Genomic DNA, 25,955 nt, shown 5'->3' with positions numbered 1-25,955 from the left:
CCGAAAAAAGTATCGATATAAACCAAAAAACGGCGTGTGGGGGGTGCAAGCATCACTTTCAGATGTTTTTGATGACTTACTTAACTTACTATGTGCTGGGACACCCCTGTACCTGGCAGAGTATAGAGCTGGCCCAGTCACGTGACAGGAGACAGCGAATGAGCGTCGTCAACGTGCAACACACACACAGCCAGCCGACAGCGATGCAGCCAGGCATATCCAGTGTCAGGCATTGTTTATTTGATTTTTTTACTGAATATTTTTGTTTAAATGATTATCCTAATTTCAAATAATTTCCACACAGGGGAATTTACTGTTAGTTGAAAATTGCTTGAGTATTTAAAACAAGATAAGAAAGAGATACAATTTGGAGATTCTTCCTCTTTGCATTACAGTTTTACTTTTTTCCAAGAAAATCTTGAAATATATGATTGAATGTGATTTTGGTTTTAATCTGTAACATGATTTCTTACATTTCGAAAACATTAGCCTATTTCATATTTCATTAATTGCTAATTATATCACAAACTTTAAAAAATAACTGCAGCTTCTTGCGATTCGGATTTGACAGTTAATTGGAAAGCCCTAATATCTAATTATTATTATATATAATATTTAATTTATTTTTCATATTTATGTTATTTATTTTAATTTTACTTTTATTACATATTGACCATAATACATGTGGTATAAATGGTCTGTATTTGTCTTGTGATTTGTCTTAACTAATAATAGTAATAATATTTTTGACTGACAAAAATTGCCAATAAGAAATTAATGGTATCGGTATTGGTATCGATGAAAATGCAAAAAAAAGTATCGGTATCGTATCGAATCCTAAAAGTGTGGTATCGCCCATCCCTAGTTTTTACTGCTTTGTATTTTCGGTGAGGTGGTTTTTAATGTACGTATGAATTTATTTGCAATAAGCCAGAAGGACAACATATTGTTAATGAGTTTTAGATCTTTTTCCGGATATTGTATAACCATATTTACTGTTATTCCGTCATTGTCAAAACATGAATGGCAATTGAATAAAAAAAGCTGTTTTAAAAAGAACATTTGTTCATCGTTAGTACTACTACAATATTTGTGTTGTTGGTGTTTTTGGACACTAATCTTGTTGCAAAAGTTAGATAACATCGCATGCAGCATGTTCTTAAACATGTTATTTACTAGTTTTTTCTGATCAATTGAATTAGGTAAGCAAATATTTGGGAAATAAAGGGTTAAAATTTCCCCTTACATTTTCGATCCTAATGACAACAAATGTCTACTTCCAAAAACTGCTATATACAGATAATCTTTTAAAACTACTTTTTTCTTGTGTATACATAACAAAAATACTGTCTAGTTGGAAATTTAACCACTGGTTTATAATGTGCTGAGGGCCAATTAAAAACAGTCCTGGGACGCACCTTTTTTATTATTAATGTGAAGCCACGCTGTGACGAGTCACCTGCTGCCCCCTGGTGGTCGTCTTCATACACGGTCTTAACTACCACACACTTTTGAAGACTTCCATCATCGACTCAATGTGTGTGTATGTTTTACGACCCACCGGAGAAGCCCACCCCCGTGTCAGGGTTCGTAGTGGGGGCATAAAGTGGGCCAATGAGGGGTCTCTGTGGTGTAAAAGCTGCTGTTAACAGAGAAAGACGACAGGAAGTGTCAAGTCAGTCTCCACGAACATCAGGCAGCTTGGAAGGTCTTCGCGCTCTTTAAAAAAAAAAAACACTGGTAAGTTTTATTTTTTATTACTTTCCCTTTCTAATAAAAGTTGTTAAATTAGAACAAGACGCTAAATTTGCTGAAATCTTAATTTTTTAATCATTGTTTGCTGGGGGGGTTCGGTGTCCTCACTTCCAACATGGACGACGACCACACTTTCCATAAACTGTTTACTATATTTCACCACCAAGTTAACGTTTTGATAACTGAAGCGGTTTCTTTTGTTTTCTTCAAACAGCCAGCAGAGGAGGTAAGGGAGGAAAAGAGTGGGGGTTTAATGTCAACTTAATAACAGGAGACATGTTTCTTTCTGCCTGCCTGGACATGTTTACTGTAACTCTCATTAAGAAAGTGCAGTGACTACTGTATTTTGTTTCATGCAATAGAATACTTTTACGTCTCCGTAAAAGTATCATTAACACTTAAAATGTACTTTTCAAGAACACACATTCTGCAGAGGTGGGTGGAAATTGTACTCATGTACAGTGGGGACGGCGTGGCGTGGTTGGGAGAGTGGCCGTGCCAGCAACCTGAGGGTTCCTGGTTCGATCCCCACCCTCTACCAACTTCGTCACATCCGTTGTGTCCTTGAGCAAGACACTTCACCCTTGCTCCTGATGGGTCATGGTTAGAGCCTTGCATGGCAGCTCCTGTCATCAGTACCTTGAAGGTAGAAACACCCTTTCCAAGTATAACCCATTTACCATTTAAAGGCCTACTGAAATTAGATTTTCTTATTCAAACGGGGATAGCAGGTCCATTCTATGTGTCATACTTGATCATTTCGCGATATTGCCATATTTTTGCTGAAAGGATTTAGTAGAGAACATCGACGATAAAGTTCGCAACTTTTGGTCGCTGATAAAAAAGCCTTGCCTGTACCGGAAGTAGCGTGACGTCACAGGTTGTGGAGCTCCTCACATCTGCACATTGTTTACACTCATGGCCACCAGCAGTGAGAGCGATTCGGACCGAGAAAGCGACGATTACCCCATTAATTTGAGCGAGGATGAAAGATTCGTGGATGAGGAAAGTGAGAGTGAAGGATTAGAGGGCAGTGGAAGTGATTCAGATAGGGAAGATGCTGTGAGAGGCGGGTGGGACCTGATATTCAGCTGGGAATGACTAAAACAGTAAATAAACACAAGACATATATATACTCTATTAGCCACAACACAACCAGGCTTATATTTAATATGCCACAAAGTAATCCCGCATAACAAACACCTCCCCCCTCCCGTCCATATAACCCGCCAATACAAATCAAACACCCGCACAACACACTCAATCCCACAGCCCAAAGTACCGTTCACCTCCGCAAAGTTCATACAGCACATATATTTCCCCAAAGTTACGTACGTGACATGCACATAGCGACACGCACGTACGGACAAGCGATCAAATGTTTGGAAGCCGCAGCTACGTACTCACGGTAGCGTGTATCCAACTCAAAGTCCTCCTGGTAAGAGTCTCTGTTGTCCCAGTTCTCCACAGGCCAATGGTAAAGCTTGACTGTCATATTTCGGGAATGTAAACAATGAAACACCGGCTACGTGTTTGTGTTGCGGCAGCCGGCCGCTAATACACCGCTTCCCACCTACAGCTTTCTTCTTTGCTGTCTTCATTGTTCATTAAACAAATTGCAAAAGATTCACCAACACAGATGTCCAGAATACTGTGGAATTTTGCGATGAAAACAGACGACTTAATAGCTGGCCACAATGGTGTCCCAAAATGTCCGCTACAATCCGTGACGTCACGCGTAAACGTCATCATACCGAGACGTTTTCAGCAGGATATTTCGTGGGAAATTTAAAATTGCACTTTACTAATCTAACCCGGCCGTATTGGCATGTGTTGCAATGTTAAGATTTCATCATTGATATATAAACTATCAGACTGCGTGGTCGCTAGTAGTGGGTTTCAGTAGGCCTTAAAGTAAGAGTACCGTTAGTAGAGAGCAAGGGTGCCCTACATCAGTGTTTTTCAACCTTTTCTGAGCCATTTTTTTAATTGAAAAAATGTGGAGGCACACCACCAGCAGAAAACATTAAAAAATTAAACTCAGCAGCCGATATTGACGATAAAAAGTTGTTCTCGCAATTGTTGGATATGAATTCAAACCATAACCAACCATGCATCATTATAGCTCTTGTCTCAAAGTCATGACCTGTCACATCACGCCGTGACTTATTTGGAGTTTTTTTGCTGTTTTCCTGTGTGTAGTGTTTTAGTTCTTGTCTTGCGCTCCTATTTTGTTGTTGATTGTCATGTCATGTACGGATGCACTTTGTGGACGTTGTCTGCTGCTCCATGCGCTGTAAGTCTTTGCTGTCGTCCAGCATTCTGTTTTTGTTTACTTTGCAGCCAGTTCAGTTTTAGCTTCGTTTTACACAGCTTTTGTTTATTTTTGGTTTAGGCATTGATACATTTTTACCTGCACACTGCCTCCCGCTGTCGTCGGCATATTGTGATCACGACAAACCATGTTCCCGACATTTACAAAGCAATTAGCTACCTGCTGCCACCTACTGATATGGAAGAGTATTACACGGTTACTCTGCCGATATCTAGACAGCACAGACACTCAACAACGGCACATTATTTGCGGATTAGAATTACTGGTTTGCAAAAAATGTTTTTAACCCAATTAGGTGAAATCACATAATCACCAGACAATATCTCACGGTACACTAGTGTGCCGCGGCACAGTGGTTGAAAAACACTGCCCTACATGATGTCATCATATAATTTAGATAATCTGCTAAAATGCATATATATATTTTAAAAATACTCAAAAATTATACATTCATTTAAAAACAAATTATTAGCATTAACATATTTTTGTCTTATATCGTTTTGTTCTATTTTTCACTTGCTGCTTATTTTACAGTGTACTTTGTTAAGAATTGTTCAAGTTTCTTGAGACTTTTCCAATCCTTTAAGTGACTTTTTCTTTATTAAAAACGACTAGCAACAAATCTAGCAATTTTTTCCTGGTGTTATTATGGATCACTGTGTCAATCTCAAGGCCTGGGGGCCAGATCTGACCCGCCACATATGTGGCTTGCAAAAGTCCGGGAAAAATTTGTGTCAAAATACTTTACTAAATGTATTTGGTCTTTCAATTTTGATAGAGAAAAACATATCTTTTAGAGTTTAATATTATCTAAACATGCCAAATATTATATATTGTAAGGCTGCAGCTAACGATTATTTTTCTATCGATTAATCTATAGATTATTTTTCGATTAATCGGTTAATCTATCGATTATTTTTTTCGATTAATCTATAGATTATTTTTCCTTTTACCGATTATTTTTTTATTCAAAATGAAGATGAAAAAATAAATGTAGGCCCGTTTTTTCAAAAGGCATGGCTTTTATTTACAAAAAAAAAGAAGTATGGCCACTCAGTCAACATTGACAACAACATGACTAAATATTCTGTAACAATGTAAACAATTAAAACTTTTAACATTTAACAAAATTAAAAGTAGCTTATTTGCTTTTTAATGTGCAAATATAAAAGTCAACATCCAGTGCAAATCTTAATATTCTGCGATAGTATAAGCATTTCAAAAGTAAAAGTATTGCTTATTTTGCTTTAAAATGTGCAAAAATAAAGATAAACATCCAATACAAAAAAGAAATATTCTGTAACAACAGTGTAAACATTTCAACAAAAGTGAAAGTATTGCTTATTTGCTAAAATGTGCAAAAATAAAGATAAACATCCAATACAGTGCCAATCTAAATATTCTGGAGCACTGTAAACATTAAGTATTGCTTTTAAAATGTGCAAAATAAACATCCAGTCCAACACAGTACACAATAAACAATTCTACTCATTCCAGTGAGTGACTAACAGTTGTAATGAAGAAAGGTTAGCATGTGTACATGCTCTGGTTCTTTTCTTGTTTACAATATTCCCAGCAGCTGAAAATAGGCGCTCAAAAGGGGTCGATGTGGCTGGAACTGAGAGGTAATTAGCCTTCACCTCAAGCCAGGACTGCGAGTGAGCTGAGCTGCAGTTTAAGTTTCTAGAAGGTCAACGGGCTCATAGTGATGTTACTAGTAGTTGACTGGGAGGTGTTTATTATCATTTGGGGAGAGTCCGCTGCCTGATGCTCACCTGCTAAACACCTATCTGCTCCACGCTGAAGCGCTGACTACATGCGCTCTGAATACACACTGCTGATTGGGTAACGCTCTGAATACGCACTGCTGATTGGCTGATAATGCTTCGTGTGTACCAATCAGATGGTTGTGTGGGTGGGACAATGCTGCGTGCTGAGACAGAGGCAGACGGAGCAAAGCAGCTTGTTAACACTTTAGCTTTAGCTTAGAAACTCGTTCGGTACACCCCCGTACCGAACCGAAAGCCCCGTACCGAAACGGTTCAATACAAAACACGTACCGTTACACCCCTAGCAGATACAAATGACACATTCATGTTTTTGTGTAATGATGACAACGTATGCTCGCGCGGACTATCGACTAGTTGATGGTTTTCTTTTCAAATGTTCGTTCATAGCCGTTGTGCTGCTATGATAGGCCATTTCCGCTCCACACAGTGTGCATACAACAACATTATTAGGCCGTTTATTGAAATACTCCCACACTTTTGACCACTTTTGGCATGCTTTTCCCCCCTCGCTCGCATAGTCTGCTTTGATCGTCTGCTTTGCGCTTCGCCATGACGGTAGTGTGACGTAAACATGCGACGCGTCGACGCACAAAAACGGCGTCGACGTATTTACGTAACCGATGACGTCGACTATGTCGACGCGTCGTTTCAGCCTTGATATATTGTATTACAAATATACTTTTAAGATAAAAATAAATAGTTAAATATCTGCTACTTACCTTTAAGATTTCAAAGCAAGTTAGTATCCATCAATTTGGGCATAAAATAATCGAATAATCAAATGCATCAGCAATTGTGTACAACAACATGAAGGGATTATACATTTATATTAGTGCTGTAAAATAATTTTTTTTAATATCAATTGCATCACACTGGAATTCCGATTAATCACAGGTTATTACCCGCATGCATGATTTAAATTAATCTTAAAAAAGCGTCTTCTGAAGGCAGCCATTACTGTGCTGTGGCCCTCAATAAAAAACAGTTTGACACCCCTGTTGTAGACTGTACTCGTGTTTAGAGAGCCTTTACTACTGTTGCACGATGTCCCCGACAAACAGCGAGTTGCAGTGCCCCTGACGTCACATTTGCATCACGCTGCTGTGAGCCTTTCACTCTATAATTGTTGTGTATGTGTCAAAGGGAAGGAGGCGATACCAAGGCGGAACTGCAGTTTACCAGGTTTATTTAAACCTTTGATGAATGTGTGGGGTGTGTATGCTACCACAAGTGAATGAGTGCGGACGATGTGTGGAATTAACAATGTGAGTTTTACCAGAGGATGTTGTTTGTCGGTGCTTGTGGAATGAATCTTTCGCCGAATCCAAGGGAGAAGGAGAAGAGGCAGTCAGCGGGGAGGCAAGCAGTCGGGGACTGGAGAGAGGCAACGATGTCCGTGTCAAAGCAGGGGTCGAGGATCGAGGGAGGCAAGCAGAGATCCGGTAGGAGGTCGTGAGGCGAGACACGATCACAGGCAACAGGGAAGACACAAAGGACATCAAAACGGGAACGAGGAAGAGCACAAAGAAGGCGAGCAAGAAACGAGGGAGGGGTGCCAGACATGATGCTTACTCAGGGAGATTGGCTACATTCTGGCGAAGGTCTCTTGGGTTCGCTGGCTTTTATACCGCTCCCTCTCATCAGGTCCAGGTGCGCTGATGCGCAATTGCCTGCAGCCTTGTCGCTGCGTGGGCGTGCTGCGCCCAGCGCGAGCAGGGGCGTGTCCAAGCGCGCTGCCTGCAGAGGTCCCGGCAGCTCCAACTGCCGAGGAAAAGCGAGTTCGAGTCCGCGCCGTGACAATAATATTTGTACATTTTGTACATCGCTGTGTGCGGGGTTTATCTCAGCTGTATCAAAGTATGTCCACATTACAGACATGCTGCCTCCGCTCCAGACAATCCCATGCGTATTGCTTACGTCATCACAACATCCGGTTTCAACAGTGCTGTTTTCGGTGATCAAGGTCGTTTTTTGGCAGCCAAATATTCGTGCATCACTAGTCATCAACAGTACACCCGTCACATGTTAGCATCATTTATCATTTCATATCATATATTTGTTATATTTTCTTAAGGTACAAACTTATATGAAGTAAACTTGGATATACTTTATAGTATTCAATGTACAGTTTGTTTTAAAAAATAACTTTGTTTGGGTAGATTTCTATTTTAAAAGACTCAATGAGAATATGATGTATTTTATGCATACTTCACCATCTCCTTTCCTAACAGAATTAAACGATGGCTCACCTCTGCATCTTCCTGCTGGTCGCCTCGGTGGTGGCTGAGCCTATGAACAACAGCCTTGAGGAAAATGAAGTCCTTACAAGCACACAACCAGACCTCATCAAGATCCAAGCAAGTGACTATGAGGCAGATAGTTCTCTCAAAACGATGTAGAGCAACATGTTTATATTGTCATGGTTGCACGATATAGATGATATAACTGATAATAATTTGGCCGATGTTAGAGCTTTCAATACTATCGTTATATTATGACTAGAGATGTCCGATAATATCGGACTGCCGATATTATAGGCCGATAAATGCTTTAAAATGTAATATCGGAAATTATCGTTATAGGTTTCAAAAAGTTTAATTTATGACTTTTTAAAACGCTGCTGTACGGAGTGCTACACGGACATAGGGAGAAGTACAGAGCGCCAATAAACCTTAAAGGCACTGCCTTTGCGTGCCGGCCCAGTCACATGATATCTACGGCTTTTCACACACACAAGTGAATGCAATGCATACTTGGTCAACAGCCATACAGGTCACACTGAGGGTGACGTATAAACAACTTTAACACTGTTACAAGTATGAGCCACACTGTGAACCCACACCAAACAAGAATGACAAACACATTTCGGGAGAACATCCGCACCGTAACACAACATAAACACAACAGAACAAATACCCAGAACCCCTTGCAGCACTAACTCTTCCGGGACGCTACAATATACACCCCCCACTACCACCTACCAAACCTCCCCAATCCCACCTCAACCCCGCCCCCTCAGGGAGAGCATGTCCCAAATTCCAAGCTGCTGTTTTGAGGCATGTTAAAAAAATAATGCACTTTGTGACTTCAATAATAAATATGGCAGTGCCATGTTGGCATTTTTTTTTTCCATAACTTGAGTTGATTTATTTTGGAAAAACTTGTTACATTGTTTAATGCATCCAGCGGGGCATCACAACAAAATTAGGCATAATAATGTGTTAATTCAACGACTGTATATGTCGGTATCGGTTGATATCGGAATCGGTAATTAAGAGTTGGACATTATCGGAATATCGGATATCGGCAAAAAATACATTATCGGACATCTCTAATTGTAACAATGCATGTTGAAGACACATTCTAGTTGTGTCCCGCAAATTTGACAGCAAACATGTCAACGCACTGAAGCGTCCTCGCTAGCTGGCTAGCATCTTAGTCACCGATCCTCACCTCCATGGTGGCAAATGAACTACGTTCTCACAAGAAATATTATCACTGGAGGACGAGGAATAGCTAAACATGCTACACTACACTTGGGATTTATACACACAATTGTAGTAAAACTAATGTAAAGTATCCAAACAACAGAAGAAAAAGTGCATAGTACATTTGAACAAAAGTGTAGATAGAATCATGTTACAGTAGAAAGTAACCACATAGTAACAGTAAATTAGCAAGTAAATTAATAGTATTTTTGAGATAAATAATACAGCTGGAAATGACGCAATATGTTACTGCATACATCAGAAGCCAAATTAGGAGCCTTTGTAAGCCGTTTTAAAAGGTTTTATTAACATTTACATACCAAATAATATATCCTGCTATATATTGTTGCATCGGCTGCAATATACTGTATATCTTGATATAAATTTACGGCCATATCGCCATCCCTATATGTTGTATTTATAAGCGCTGACCTGCGCGTGGTTTAAATGGCTTGTCTGCAATCAGAGTTCACCCATCTTTGTCGGTCTCGGCCCACTTGTTTTGTGCGTACGGGTTTGGAAGATTGTGTTCACAATTGACTAACCCGTACTAGCGCAGTAAATGCACCAACATTCCTTTAAACCGAACCCAACATTACAAGGGAATGCACCCATAATGTCTCGCTGGGTTCTATTCTCTTGTAGGACCAGTTGACTGAAAACCTCATTGGAATCCTCAGTGAGCCTACTCCAACTCACACACCTACTACAGGTCTTTATTTTTATTATAAAACATAATCGTACATGATACTTGGCCAATAAAGCTGATTCTGTTTCTGATTTATTCCCCAAATAACACTCCCTCCTGTCTTCCCCCACTAGTGGATACTTTCAATACTACAAGTGTTAGCCAAGCGTCCACTGCGCCCGCTATCCAGGCCTCCAGTCTCGCTCCTCTGTGTCCCGGCAACCAGGTGAGGCTAGGGGGCAGCTCGGAGTGCAGCTGCCCATCATCCAACATGCTGAAGGATGCCGATGTCTGCACCTGCCTCCTGGGCTTCAGTGCAGCGGGATGTAAAGGTCTGTAATGATCAACTTATTCATGTGAAGTGAATTATATTTATATAGCGCTTTTTCTCTAGTGACTCAAAGCGCTTTACACAGTGAAGCCCAATATCTAAGTTACATTTAAACCAGTATGGGTGGCACTGGGAGCAGCTGGGTAAAGGGTCTTGCCCAAGGACACAACGGCAGTGACTAGGATGGCGGAAGCGGGAATCGAACCTGGAACCGTCAAGTTGCTGGCACGGCCACTCTACCAACCGAGCTATGTCGCCCCGATGTGTGTTGGAACTTGGAATATATAGATATTTACAGTGTGTATATTAGGGCTGTCAAAATAGAATTCATTAATCATGGATAAAGGCAGATTAAAGACGCAATTTATTTTGACCACTCCTAAAATGGCATTTGTGTCAAAATATTGGGGTCTTTTTTAAATTCCATTTGAATTACGCAGGGAATTAATTTACTGCGATGAATTAAGATTATTCAAAATTCAACAGTGTGATTAATATATTATAAAAATTCATCGTTTGACTTACAGTATTTACTAAGTTTTAATTTTACAGTACTATTGTAATCCCATGAGGGGAAATTACCTTTATAGTGCTGCATATTTGATGGCATTTAATTTAATGTAACAAAATTATATTTTTGTCAACAAAAAATAAGGTATTGAACTTCTGTAATTGTTTTGATTGTTGTTTTATAATCTGCATCAAACTGGTGTACCTAATGTGCCTGATGATTATCTATAACGCTGTCTAAATCGGTTATTTGCAATACACACACTTAATTAAGTCTACTTTCCATCCACAGACATTGATGAGTGTGCAGAAGAGGAGCCGTGCGGTCCTCACGCCAGCTGCACCAACACCCCTGGCTCATACTCGTGTAGCTGTCACCGTGGTTACATGGCGGGCGGTGGAGGGTGCCAGGGTCCGTCCGCAGAGATGATGTTTGTGTGTGTTAGAGCATGATGAGGAGTAATTACCGGTGTCATTGATGGGGGACCAGTGCCGTCCTCTCACAGCTCCATGTGTCATTTGTTGTTGTTTCAGATATAGACGAGTGTGCTCTGGCGGAACTGACGGGCCTGCAGGCCTGCAAGGACAATGCACAGTGCACAAACACCCCTGGTTCCTTCACTTGCTCCTGCCTGGTGGGATATGTCATGGCCCTGGATGGACTAAACTGTGAAGGTGAGGCTCAAGTTGTTCCAAATCTGGACCAGTTGAAATTTTGACTTCCTACATGAAAGGTGTCGAGTCTACCTTTATTGGCCACATTCGTCTCTTCGTAATCTTTCATTTATCCTCCCGTAGACGTGGACGAGTGTAGCTTCGAGGAGCTGTGTAGCCGTGAGCTGGGAACTGTGTGCCTGAACAGCCCGGGTAGTTTTGAGTGTCAGTGCCGGCCAGGATTCAAAGCAGAGGCCCCGGTTTGTGTTGGTGAGTTTGTCACTGAGCTTCAACACCATCGGGTTAGTTTGATGTGATGAGTGCGAAACTGCAGCTGTGATCTGATCAATTTCATTCTATTGATTCCTCCTTCTATTCTGGTGTCTTGATACTGTAGGTGCTATGTGTCCAAACGTCACCAAATGTCAAGGTAAGCATTGTGGTTTGTATTGACGGCGTTCATTATGTCCTTGTATATCCAGCAGCAAGTTAATTTGTTACCTTTAAACGGGGCCTACAGTATGTTGAATTTCTTCTTTTCTGATTTAGAAATGTTGTTACAATATTAGATACTCTTTGTTAAAATCATTAAGTTGCACATAGTTTTTTATGCTGCTGTCTCTTTTTAACAGTGCACCATTTGTGACATCCCAGATTCACGAACGTATTTATGTGGGCATCCGAGTATCTTAGGTCTGCCAGCCTCCTCCCCCCCTTCTCGTTCCATGCCGTCCAGCCCTAACCTGACTCTCGCCAGACCCTTGTAGTTTGCTGAGCTCAACACAAGGGTCTGGGCTCGAAGACATTGCAAACTCCTTCCAGATAGCAAAAAATAATGAACCAATCACGTCATAGATGTGACGTAGCGCCAAAGGGACTGTTTGATTCAAACAACAATGGCAGCACGGAGCGAGGAGTCGTGTGCTGACATTGATTCTGCTATTGCAACTGTTTTGCGACATCGATCAAATATTAATTATTTAAAAGATGAACAGAGAACGGTTTTGAAGGCATTTATTGGTGGCAAGGATGTTTTGGCTGTCAATCCGACTGGGTTTGGATTTCCCAGCGTCGCTCTCATCAGCCTCACGGGTTGATTTCGATGTGAGTGGTTGAAGTAGCACGTCATTCAAGATAGCGGACAAGTGGTTTATGCAAATCACATACAATTATTTTTTTACAAGGCCCCGCCTTCTGAAATACATCTCCTATTGAGAACTCCCAGATTCTTGTGTGGAGCTCAGCAAACGACAAGGATCTGGCAAGAGTCAGGTTAGTCCAGCCCCCTTGTGTATAGGATAAGTACTTTTTTGTTTATTTCTCCACAACATTTTTCACTTTTTTTCACTATTTGTCTACATGGGGGCAGCACAGTGGTACAGGGGTTAGTGCGTGTGCCTTACAATAACAAGGTCCAGGGTTCGCTTCCCTAACTCAGGGGTCTTTCAGAATATAATGATTTGCAAATCCTTTTCAACCTATATTCAATTGAATAGACTGCAAAGACAAGATACTTACCGTTCGAACTGGTAAGCTTATTTTTGCAAATATTAGCTCATTTGGAATTTGATGTCTGCAACATGTTTCAAAATAGCTGGCACAAGTTGCAAAAAAGACAGAGAAAGTTGAGGAATGCTCATCAAACACTTATCTGGAACATCCCACAGGTGGACAGGCTAATTGGGAACAGGTGAGTGGCATGATTGGGTATAAAAGCAACTTCCATGAAATACTCAGTCATTTACAAATAAGGATGGGGCGAGGGTTACCACTTTGTGAACAAATGCAAGAGCAAATTGTCCAACAGTTTAACAACAACATTTCTCAACAAGCTATTGCAAGGAATTTAGGGATTTCACCATCTACGGTCCGTAATATCATCAAAAGGTTCAGAGAATCTGGAGAAATCACTGCACGTAAGCGGCAATGCCCGTGCCCTTCGATCCCTCAGGCGGTACTGCATCAAAAACCGACATCAGTGTGTAAAGGATATCACCACATGGGCTCAGGAACACTTCAGAAAACCACTGTCAGTAACAAGATACATCAGAAGGTTGGCTACAGCCACAGATGTTATTTATTTTTACTTGCCGCTGATGAGATATCCGGTTATTTGCTTTTGCAAAGTATGATTTAGTGAATAATTAAATAATGACTTAATTGGAGGACTGACTGCATTTTGTCTTAGATGTGGATGAATGCTTGGAGAGTCCCACCGTGTGTGAGGGTCGCGGGGTTTGTGAGAACACGCTCGGGAGTTACAAGTGTGTGTGCCCGCCCGGTTACCGGGGAAACGGCACACACTGTGAAGGTAAGCAATTATGTTTACTGCGAGTTGTACGCACCTGTTTCCAGCTATTTAAACAAGAATAGCTCATTTTCAGTAAAGTATTAGTAATTAGTATAGTAGTAATCTATACAAGCTGTACACTGTCTACTCTTAAGTATATTCAAGTTTACTCTATCGTTTAGAAATATCCTGGACGAAATGTGAGAGGTGAACGTACTTTTTCCAGATATGAACGAGTGCGCATCAGGTGTTCATGGCTGCGACGTTAACGCTCGGTGCGGCAACATCATTGGCTCATACTTCTGCCAGTGCTACCAGGGCTTCAATGGAGATGGACATACTTGCTTTGGTGGGTTGCGTGTTCTCTTTTTATCCCAAAATCATGCATTTTAGGCTAATTGGAGAGTGTAAATTGTCTGTAGGCGTGAGTGTGAATGTTTGTCTACTGCGGGGGTGTCCAAAGTGTGCAGTGTGAAGCTAGTGTTTTAGCGGCCATCAGCACATTCTAAATCCTTTGTATCCCAAAATCATGCATTTTAGGCTAATTGGAGACTGTAAATTGTCTGTGGGCGTGAGTGTGAATGTTTGTCTACTGCAGGAGTGTCCAAAGTGTGCAGTGTGAAGCTAGTGTTTTAGCGGCCATCAGCACATTCTAAATCCTTTTTATCCCAAAATCATGCATTTTAAGCTAATTGGAGACTGTAAATTGTCTGTGGGCGTGTGTGTGAAAGTTTGTCTACTGCGAGGGTGTCCAAAGTGTGCAGTCTGAAGCTAGTGTTTTAGCGGCCAGCAGCACATTCTAAAAATACTATAGCAAAAAATAACGAAGTGGAATAAAAGAGCAAAGAGGTGAAATGTAACGAGAACAAGTTGCAATGTTGACTTTAATAACACAAAGCTGCCATGCAGGCTGTTTTTGCCTAAAATTATTGACATATTTAAGGCTACCATTACTTTACATGAAAAATTCCACTTGGAAATACTTTTTGGGGAAGATCTTACATATTTTTGGGTTTGCCATGTTAAAGAAACAAAGTTTTCTTTGACAAAAAGGGCAAAAAACATGAACATTGACACAATATGTTGACGGATAGATGTAAAGTTGATCTGGAGACTTAAGTATTGAAAGTTAAACAAAAATGGATAACTTTTGGTGTCCCTTATGCATCCCTAAGATTTTTAGTATATATTTTTTTCAAAAACTTTCCTTGCTCAAAAACTAATAGCGAATTAAAATCAAAGTTTTTATGAATTATTGAGATTTTTAAAGGTCCAATTACTTTACATACTGTATTTATTGCCATAAAAAACAGGGTTTTGACAAAATGGGTATAAAACATTTAAACTTTGTATCAACAGATGGACCTGAAGTTGTTCTAGATATTTAAGCGTTGAATAAATAAAATAATGAGATAATATGTGACTTATTTAAAAAAAAAAAAATTGGGATTGAGACCCTTCTGGGCCCCCAGGACCAAACTTGAGGGGAAACCTAAAGGTTAAATAACTATGAAAATTGTATTGGTTTTGAAAATGAAAAAATATCAAAAAGGCGCCGCATGCTTTGATTTTTCAGTGAGTGGTCCTCAATGGAGTAGGTTTGGATACCCCTGTTTTACTGTGTCCCCGAGGCAGCTGGGACCGTCTGCAGTGCACTTGTCACCTTAAATAGGGCACGTAGTATCGAGATTAAAATAGATGACTATTTCTTTACAGATATTGATGAGTGTGCTGTTGATAAAGGACACTGTGACCACAACTGTACCAATCAACCGGGAGGGTACACTTGCCAGTGTGCCTCTGGCTACCAGCTAAGCCAGGATGAACGTAAATGCACAGGTGAACGCTGACATTCGTACTTACATGTGATTGGTTGACCACAAGCCACCTAAAAAACATATCTTTCAATCCTTAGACGTAAACGAGTGTTTGTCCTTGAGTGGAATCTGTGCACACATCTGTGACAACATTCCGGGATCTTACCGGTGCTCTTGCAGGCCCGGCTACCAGCTTCACATAGACAGTCACACCTGTGTAGGTCAGTTCCCTCACTTTTTTTCCCCCCACTACCGGTAGTCATTTTCAGCTCATTTAAACACATCACTAAATCACTCAATGTTTGTAAGTGGAGGCCCCAATTAGACATTTTATGGTCCAGTGAGATCCACAATGGGTTGCCCAGAGAGAAAAGTTTGTTTAAAATTTGTTTTTTCTGTCTGGATAAATGTGTGTGTCTGCTTAGACGTCGATGAATGCAAACTCCAGAACGGCGGCTGCTCCCACACCTGCAGCAATTCTCCAGGGGGGCACGATTGCCACTGCCCTCCTCCTCTGCTGCTACACACGGACAACTTCACCTGCAGCAGTACGCTTCTCATTTATCCCCAGCACTTTCCGCACCATTAGGAACACCTGGTGTATCTAATGCAGACATAATGTTACTGTTTTTAATCCTTGATGGACATTTTTCGATGCTATTAGCATACTTTAAGACAATTCAAACCAGGGAAGTTATTTATTTTTAGTGAAAAACATCGTAAATGCATGTATGAAATGGAGTAAAGTCCAGTTGTACCTCAATTTATGAGCTTCATTGATTTGGTGACAGAGGCCCTAATTCAAAACACTTTTATCTCAAATCATTGTCTCCCATTGAAATTACTGTAATTTACATAAAAAAAGCAACATTTAAAAAAAAACTAACTTTCAGATAGGAAATATTGTAAAAAACAATACATCAGAATGTACTACTAACAACTAGAGTATTTTTATGAAGTAATGTAATAATAATGTACAGCATTTACTTTGGAGAGTGGACTTCTATGGTATCTCTTTGCAGTTGATTCGCCGTCAACCACACCATCATCAGCTTTTCCATATTTTCGTGGATGAATATCTGCTGTTTGGATATGATTTTAATATTTTTGGCTGTCATTTGACTCACTTTGCATCAGTATGGTGCAGACCAATGCTGATTATCGGTCCTGCTAAACACCGGCGCCTATTTAATAATACCACTTTAATATTTGACAACAAAACAATTATACAAAGCGACTTGGTAAAGAATCTAGATATTATTACCCAACTCTCGTTTGAGTCACACATTAAGAGTGTTACTAAAAAAGTATTATTTCGATAATATAGCTAAAATTTTTCCATGTTGTCCTCCACCGACGCTGAGATCAATGTGTTCGTTACGTCTCGTCTCGATTGCTGTAATGTATTATTTTCTGGTCTCCTTATGTCTAGCATTAAAAGATTACAGTTGGTCCAAAATGCGGCTGCTAGACTTTTGACAAAAACAAGAAAGTTTGATCATATTACGCCTATACTGGCTCACCTGCACTGGCTTCCTGTGCACTTAAGATGCGACTTTAAGGTTTTAGTACTTATGTATAAAATACTAAATGGTCTAGTTCCATCCTATCTTGCTGATTGTATTTTACCATATGTTCCGGCAAGAAATCTGCTTTCTGAGAACTCCGGCTTATGAATGATTCCCAGAGCCCAAAAAAGTCTGCGGGCTATAGAGCTTTTTCTATTCAGGCGCCATTACTCTGGAATGCCCTCTCGGTAACAGTTAGAGATGCTACCTCAGTAGAAGTATTTAAGTCCCATCTTAAAACTCATTTGTATACCCCCTTTTAGACCAGTTGATCTGCCTTCTCTCTTTTCTGTTCTGCCCCCCTCTCCTTCATGGAGAGGGATCCCCACATCTGCGGTCCCTTCCAGGGTTTCTCAATGTTCCCATTGGGATGACTTTTTTGTTTCCCTCATAAGTGATGTGAGCCGAGGATGTTGTTGTGGCTTGTGCAGCCCTTTGAGACATTTGTGATTAAGGACTATATAAGTAAACTTTGATTGATTGTTTGATTGATTTACTATGCCAACTAATGGCAAGGAATGCTTAAAACTCTTGCAACTTAAAACATACGACAGCTCTTATTTTAAAACACTCTTAAAGTTGGGAGACTCTTAATTGAAGTACCACTGTAAATTTAAAGACTCCAATTGATCAAAATAAGGCCATAAATTAGATATTTCGCATATGTTTCTCTATTCAGCACAAACCGAGTAGAAAGAAGGTATAAAAGCGAGCAAAGAAATAATAAATGTGTCATAAGTCTGACATTGGATGCTTGACCTACCCAAAACCACCATTTGAGAGTCACTATTTTTTATCATTGAGGTTTGCTATGGTGGAACTGTGCTGTATTTTGCTGACAGGTGTCCCTAACGTTATGATTAGTTACATGAGAAGGGCAACATATTAGGACCGAGTGTGAGTATGAGTGCACTTCTACACCAGCCACAATACTAAACCGTGTTCAATGAATAACTCTGACATATTTCATAAAGGCAGAATTTTTCTCATTAGATACTGCAGATGTTCCTAACGAAGCGCATGTGGTGTATTGCGTAACACCTTTCTGTTTTTTTAATTGGCTAGTATTTGTTTGCCCATCCAGACGTCACATCTTGTAAACTAAGAAACGGCGGTTGCGAGCACGTGTGCGCGACCGGGGCTGAGGGCCACGTCCAGTGTAGCTGCCGCGCTGGGTGGAAGCTGAGCGAGGACCAGAGAAGCTGCGTGGGTAAGACCTAACATTTTACAGTTAATGTACCGGTAAATATAATGTCTGGTTGAAAATTAACCCCACATTCTGAAGAAGGGTGATGGATTTATGGTCTTTGTCACAAAATCACACAGGATGATTCAACTTGCGAGATCTTGAATGGAACTAATGACATCAGCCTATAGCGTGTAGTGAGCAGGATTTATTTGGACAGCTGTGTTACGTCAGCCTTCTTGAATGACACTGGGAACATTCCTGAAATCATGCAGGAAATGATCAGCTGTCAAATGGTTATAGATTGTGACCTGGAGAATTAGCATTAAATGAATTGTTTGCATGTGTTGGTTCGTCTTAACATGTCTTTGTCCATGTCCTCACGGTGAGACGTGGACGAGTGCGGAGACTTTACAAACGGAGGCTGTGAGCAGCTCTGTAAGAACCACGCGGGAGCCTTCAACTGTACCTGCAGGGAAGGCTATCAGGTTCAAACAGACGACCGCACCAAGTGCCAGCGTGAGTTAAACCCTCATTTACGATGCTCTACCGTGAAGTACAGTTTTCTCTTTCTCTCCAGCTGTGTGTGACCCTCCCTGTCGGAACTATGGAGTGTGCGTGGCGCCAAACAGCTGTGACTGTCCTCCGGGATACCCTGGCCTTGGCTGCTCAGGTTTTTGTCTACTGTATATACTCACTGGTTATTTAATTAAACACAGAGCACTGTATCTACACTCAAATACCAAATCAGCTTTTACAAAGACTCCGACACTGTCAAAGAGGTATTATTTACTTGAATGTCACTTGCTGTACATCCAAAAATTTATTTTACTAGGACTGCAGCTATCAATCATGTTAGTAATCAAGTAATCTATTGATTTGTTTGTTTGTTTAGTCGAGAAATCAGATATAACACACTTTATAACCTCAATGCAAATTTTAGGGAAAACACTGTAGTTAAACCATAACTTTCATTCTTTTTTCTAATTAATTCACATCGTCAACATTATAATGCACTTTTAACATCACAGTTATAACCGCCTTCAAAGGGTGCCTTGTAACAGTAGATATACAGTATATGAATATAAATATATAATTGCCTTATGATATTATTACACAATTGCCAATCATTTGATTTTTTTGAGGGTTTTTTTACACACAAATTATTGGTTAACTTGCCTTGAAATCTTAAGTGAAAGTGACTAAGATATTTAAGTATTATTTTTTAATTAAACAATTCAATATAGAATTAAACAAAAAAAAATTGACGATCATGTAAAAGTCCATTCATGTCAGAAATTACACTTTTAACTGGGAAACTAATATATGATATAAACTCATTACATGTAAAGTGAGATATATCAGGCTTTTATTTCTTATAATTTTGATGACCATGGCTTACACTCTTAAAAAAATTTTTTAAAAAATCTGAAATTTTCAATTTGAGGTTTTCATAAGCTGGAAGCCATAATGCTGATACTTAAATGTTTTATCATAATTATAATTAAACAAAAACACAGGACGTAATAATATCAAATATAATATACTATTCATATTAAAAAAATATATCGATCTAAACACTGTAGTAATGACTATATACTGATAATTTACTTGGTATCATTACTGTCGATATTTGTGACGTTCCGCCCACTTTGATTGCTGACTTAAAGTGGCTTTGCTGAAATGTGGAGGTTCATTATCCGTTAGTTTGCTGGCGAGGACGGCACATTGCGTTGAGGAGGCAGCGTTCGTTCGCTTGAGCGCTGTCAAATTTTGCGTTACACACCATGTGTCATCAACATGCATTATCACGATATAAAGATAGTATTAAAAAACTCCATAGTTGGCCATAGTAATGTAATTGTGTTGTGAATGACAAGGTTTGTCCAAACTTTTAATCCAACTTTTTTTATTGGCATTTTCAAATACAGAAAAAAGTGCAAGTTGAAACAGTACAATTTTAAAGTCAGAAAATTCTTCACACCCTTTCCCTTAAAACCCAAATCCCCCACCCACCCTCCCACCCCACTCAGGTCACACCAACAAGGGACATATGGCACAATCATATAACAAGTAAGACGACAAAGACAGACATTCTCACACACACACACACATACGAGGCCAGAGACAGACAAACAGGCTGAAAGGAGAGAAAGGAAAAAAATAAAATTAAAATTAAATTAAATTAAATAAAAATCAAATAATAATAATAAATAAAAGGGAGATTATTCCTCATCTGCGTCTGGGGATAAATCAAGAGAGTTGACATACAGCAAGAAAGGACTCCATGAGCTTTCAAACGCTTGAGCCGAGCCTTTTAGCGAAAACCTAAGTTTTTCCAGTTTTAGATTGTAGAGAACCTCTCTAATCCAACTGCCGTGTGATGGGGGGCGAGCCAGCTTCCAATTAAACAAGATCAATCGCCTGGCCAGCAAGGTCGTAAAAGCAACAGCGCATGTTATCGGGGCATACGCCAAAAATGGCTGATAATGGGTTGGGGGGAAAGTTTTGACCGTATGCTTTCCCGATCGTGTCAAAAATATCTTCCCAAAAGGAACATAGTTTAGAGCAGGACCAGAACATATGGACATGATCGGCCGGAGATTGTTTGCATCTATTGCAGGTATTGCTAACAGTGGGGTAGATTTTGGATAGTTTTGAGTTAGTGTAATGAATTTGATGGATTACTTTGCATTGGTTTGTCCAAACTTTTGGCCTGTCCTGTATATTTAATATTTTTGGCGACTGTAACATAGCACACAGTTAGAACAGTAACACTGTGTTTGAATAAAGGAAAATAAAACACTGTGTTTTAATCAAGTGATTTTTTAGCTAACAGTACACAAACCACAGTTTGAGAATCACTGCAATAGAATATAAATTGAAATTTTTTTCAAATTGATTAATCATTGCGAATGTAAATACATTATACACGACACAGCAGGTATCAGTGCCAGGAGTACCTACAAAACACCAGTAGGGGACAGTATTGCTGTGCCATCCATCTATCAATCCATTTTCTACCGCTTGTCCCTTTCGGGGTCGCGGTGGGTACACCCTGGACAAGTCGCCACCTCATCGCAGGGCCAACACAGATAGACAGACAACATTCACACTCACATTCACACACTAGGGCCAATTTAGTGTTGCCAATAAACCTATCCCCAGGTGCACAAACTTGTCCAAACGAGAATACAGTACTGTGATTGTATTTGACTCAGGTTTTATGTTTTAGCCATGTGCTCCCCTCCTTGTGCGCATGGAGGCACATGTATGCGCTGGAACAAGTGTCTGTGTCCTTCAGGCTGGACTGGAGAAGGCTGCCATACGGGTATGTGTTTCTTATTCGCTGTATAGCAGTTCTCCAAATAGGAATGATGAACACATTGTACAAAAATGTATTTCCTCTGCTCTTCTCAGCCGTGTGCGAGCTGCCGTGCGCTAACGGTGGTCGCTGTGTGGGCCCCGATACCTGCCAGTGTCCTTCTGACTACACGGGCCCCCAGTGCCTCCTGCGTGAGTAACCACCTCGGCATGGTGGCTCTCCACATCTGCACCGCAGCAACACAAAATGTGTTTGTGTGTTTTCTAGCCTTGTGCACACCCGCCTGTCAAAATGGCGGTAGATGCGTGGACGTGAATAAATGCACGTGTGTCAGCGGATGGCATGGAGCTCGTTGCCAAATAGGTGAGATTGCACCACATTTCTTCTTGTATTCACAAAATGTTATGACAAAATAATACAAAGTAAAAACTAGAGTTTGGTACCTTAAACATTTAAATCGATACAGTACATATTCCTGGTGCCTGGGAATCGATACCGATATGCTACGGTAGCAATTTTCTGTGTGTTCAAATGTGTTGATAAATATTGTTTAAAAATATGTTTTTATGTTTTTTATTTACGTTTTACCACTGAGCTGTGCTGTCCAGTTGTTATCTCATTGCAAGTACTTTACTGTACTGTATTATACAGGTCAAACAAAAAACAGTGCAAAGGTTAGTTTACTCCAGCAATTTGAGGTGAAACTATTATATGACATAAGCTCATAACATGCAAATCAAGGTATTCCAAGCCATATTTTGATATCATTTTAATAATAATGGTTTATAGTTTATGAAAACAATTTGGTGTTTTCAAAAATTATAAGCCAAGATCATCAAAACGATAAGAAATAAAGACTTGACAGATTTCACTTTGTATGTGATGAGTTAATGTTACATATTAGTTTCACAATTGAAGTTGAATTGCTGACATTAATGGACTTTTCATGGATATTAAAATGTTTGAGTTTCACCTGTATAGTAAACTTTGCATGCAGTTGCAATTCCAGGATGTTAGATGACAGTATTGTGTGATGTGTTGCCTTAATCAAGAAGTAGTCTTTGCCATTTAAATGTGTCAGTCTAGTTTTTGTTGAGCAAATATTTATACTATAAGTATTGTACTTATTACACTCCAGCTGTTTGATTGTAATGTGCATCTGAGTTATAGTTTGTATTCCCAAACTTAGAGGTGGTAAAACAGCCATGTAAAATCTCTAATGCTAATTGGTAGCATGTCTATAGTAAATCCAATGTAAATTAGCATTGCGCTAGCTTTTTGAAAAGTGGAGCCTTACTATACTTTTGAGCGCTTTCTTCTTGCTTTGTTGACATGTAAAATTGTAACATTAACGAGAGGAAATCCGGCTGAGTCTGCTCACAGTGCTTGACTGCTTGTTTTTCGGCCAAGTGCTTGAACCGGTGTTTGATTTTACATGAATCAGTACCAACTAGTACTGACAGACTTTGGTCAGTCCCTATAAAAGTACACAATTTGGTAGCCATCACTGGTAATTACTAAGGATGACAATAAATCATCATCATTATTGACATAATAATGATGCTGACCACTCAAGATACTTCAAATACAGCTACTGCCATCTTGTGGTGTTAATAACAGCCATAGTTCTCAGTGCCAATGTTTTGTTTTAGGAGACCACTCACCCGTCAATTACAGGACACTGTTGTCAATTGCCTATAGGTGTTGATTTATGTTAATAATGAATTCAGTTAAATTTATTATTTTCAGTTGAGCACGTGAGTGGAAAATACTGTAAAGCACAAACAGAGTAGAGTTGTGTATATTTGGTATTTGCTTTAAACTCACAGAGTTTTGTCTCATTCAGAGCCTGTTCAGTGTCAGAAACCTTGTCAAAACGCTGGCGTGTGCGAAGGTCTCAACAGGTGTCGCTGTCCCAAAGGGTTTATCGGACGTCTCTGTGAAACAGGTCAGTGTATACAGTGAGTGCGTAATGATGTCTGCCTCTTGACTTTGTGTCTGCGTGTGTCTGCAGCCGTGACTACCCCCTGTGTGCCGCCATGCCAGCACGGCGCCACCTGCAGTCCTCACAACACTTGCACCTGTCCGGAGGGCACGGCGGGCCTGCGCTGCGAGAGACTGTAAGCCAGCTTACTGTACAAAAGAGCTTCGCGATTGATGACGCAATGTGCTGGTGTGTGCGCTTTAGGACTTGCCCGGTGGTCACCACTGTGGTCAGCATGGCTCGAGCAGTGAGAAAAGCCTTCAAGGAGAGCTACGTTGACCGTTGTGGACCCTTGGGGATTCAGCTTTGCACCAAATACAGGTGTTTTGGGAAATAAACACAATTACTTATGTTACTATGTACCTTTTTAATAGCCACTGAAGATGGCACTGTTCCACCTACTCACAAAGTCAGTTTGTTTTTTCTCCCTCAGGATGAACCAAGCACGCGTGTACCTGCAAGCCTACAGGGTGGGCTACAAAATCCAGTGTCCAGGGAAGCAAAGCGCTGTTTAATAAACACCTGTTTTGCAGCATTTCAGTCAAGGTTTAGGCAGATTTCAGTCAGTTTAAACACGGAAAGAAGACAACTTTAGGCTTAAACCTTAAAGTAAAAGGGATAATAATCTTTTATTAGGAAGTCTGGGGTTCCCTGCTTAAGCTGCTGCCTCCGCGACCCGATCTCGTATAAGCGGAAGAAGATGGATGGATGGAGGTTTAAGTAACGTTTTTGTTCTTCACTGGTCAAACATATGCTTTTTTTTGTCTAGTTTGAGCCCTGGTGGTGTATTGGTACATGCTGTTACCTTTTTTTTAGCAGGTGGTGCCGGTTTGATTACCGAATAAGTGCAAGAGTTGCTTTGGGCAAAGTAAGCCTTCAGTCTGATTATACAATTAAATTGCATGTACGTACAGTATTACTTGTAATACTGATATTGCACATGCTCTTACCGTGCTACTTACACTTTGCCTAAGAATGTGCTTTAAATAACCAATATATTTACAATTCAGTTTAGTTTTTTTTGGTTGACCCTGCACTTTATGACATACATACATACTTCAAAGTACAACACATTTGGCCAATGAAAGCTTTGTGATCACACTTATTGTAACAACAGGTGTGAATCCTCTCAAATATTTTCTACAACACTCAGTGAAGTCAACTCGATATTGTGTTTGATATTTTTTTCCGTTTTACTACCCCCAAGTGGTGACATGTTACAGAAGCCCTTTAACAGTGTTTTTATTTGAGTAGTACCTATTCTAGCCACACGGAAGTAGCAAAGAGTAAATAGGGCTGTGAATCTTTAGGTGTCCCACGATTCGATTCAATATCGATTCTTGGGGTCGCGATTCTATTCAAAATCGATTTTTTTTTTTCAATTCAACACGATTCTCGATTCAAAAACGATTTTTTTCCCGATTCAAAAGGATTCTCTACTCATTCAATACATAGGATTTCAGCAGGATCTACCCCAGTCTGCTGACATGCAAGCAGAGTAGTAGATTTTTGTAAAAAGCTTTTATAATTGTAAAGGACAATGTTTTATCAACTGATTGCAATAATGTGAATTTGTTTTAACTATTAAATGAACCAAAAATATGACTTATTTTATCTTTGGGAAAATATTGGACACAGTGTGTTGTCAAGCTTATGAGATGCGATGCAAGTGTAAGCCACTGTGACACTATTGTTATTTTTTATTTTTTATTTTATAAATGTCTAATGATGTCAATGAGGGATTTTTAATCACTGCTATGTTGAAATTGTAACTAATATTGATACTGTTGTTGATAATATTCATTTTTGTTTCACTACTTTTAGTTGGTTCTGTGTCGTGTTTGTGTCTCCTCTCAATTGCTCTGTTTATTGCAGTTCTGAGTGTTGCTGGGTCGGGTTTGGTTTTGGAATTGGATTGCATTGTTATGGTATTGCTGTGTATTGTTTTGTTGGATTGATTAATAAAAAATAAAATAATAATACTTCAAAAATATATATATTAAAAAAATCGATTTTTTTAAAAATGAGAATCGATTCTGAATCGCACAGCGTGAGAATCGCGATTCGAATTCGAATCGATTTTTTCCCACACCCCTAGTCGATATTGTGTTTGACATTTTTGCCCTTTAACAAGTGTTTTTATTTGAGTAGTACCTATTCTAGCCACACGGAAGTAGCAAAGAGTAAATAACAAATTAAAAACACCTCTGTATTTCATAGTGAAAGAACTCAAG

At 39.8% G+C, this 25,955-nt stretch overlaps 1 protein-coding gene across 2 annotated transcripts; it reads left to right on the top strand.

Moving 5' to 3' along the window:
* The first annotated feature begins 1,477 nt into the window (after positions 1–1,477).
* On the top strand, positions 1,478–25,955 carry si:ch211-221n20.8 (uncharacterized protein LOC100034409 homolog). Of its 2 annotated transcripts, none has more exons than XM_062038503.1 (23): positions 1,478–1,740; positions 8,112–8,237; positions 10,014–10,080; positions 10,191–10,388; positions 11,190–11,309; positions 11,432–11,572; positions 11,696–11,821; positions 11,949–11,981; positions 13,740–13,862; positions 14,068–14,190; positions 15,558–15,680; positions 15,757–15,879; positions 16,084–16,206; positions 18,311–18,436; positions 18,803–18,931; positions 18,993–19,085; positions 21,648–21,743; positions 21,833–21,928; positions 22,005–22,100; positions 23,584–23,685; positions 23,752–23,857; positions 23,926–24,042; positions 24,155–25,955. In XM_062038503.1, exons 2-23 carry the CDS (start codon positions 8,121–8,123, stop codon positions 24,234–24,236), a joined length of 2,460 nt encoding a protein of 819 aa, XP_061894487.1. In that variant the 5' UTR covers positions 1,478–1,740; positions 8,112–8,120; the 3' UTR covers positions 24,237–25,955. The 2 variants fall into 2 exon arrangements, with proteins under 2 accessions (XP_061894487.1, XP_061894488.1); XM_062038504.1 differs by lacking the exon at positions 1,478–1,740 and adding an exon at positions 1,876–1,981.

The sequence above is a fragment of the Entelurus aequoreus genome, linkage group LG27, assembly GCF_033978785.1.
Source record: "Entelurus aequoreus isolate RoL-2023_Sb linkage group LG27, RoL_Eaeq_v1.1, whole genome shotgun sequence".
NCBI classification, from domain to species: Eukaryota; Metazoa; Chordata; class Actinopteri; order Syngnathiformes; family Syngnathidae; genus Entelurus; species Entelurus aequoreus.
The sequence above is the reverse complement of the archived record's forward strand: the minus strand, read 5'-3'. Positions and strand labels throughout refer to the sequence as shown.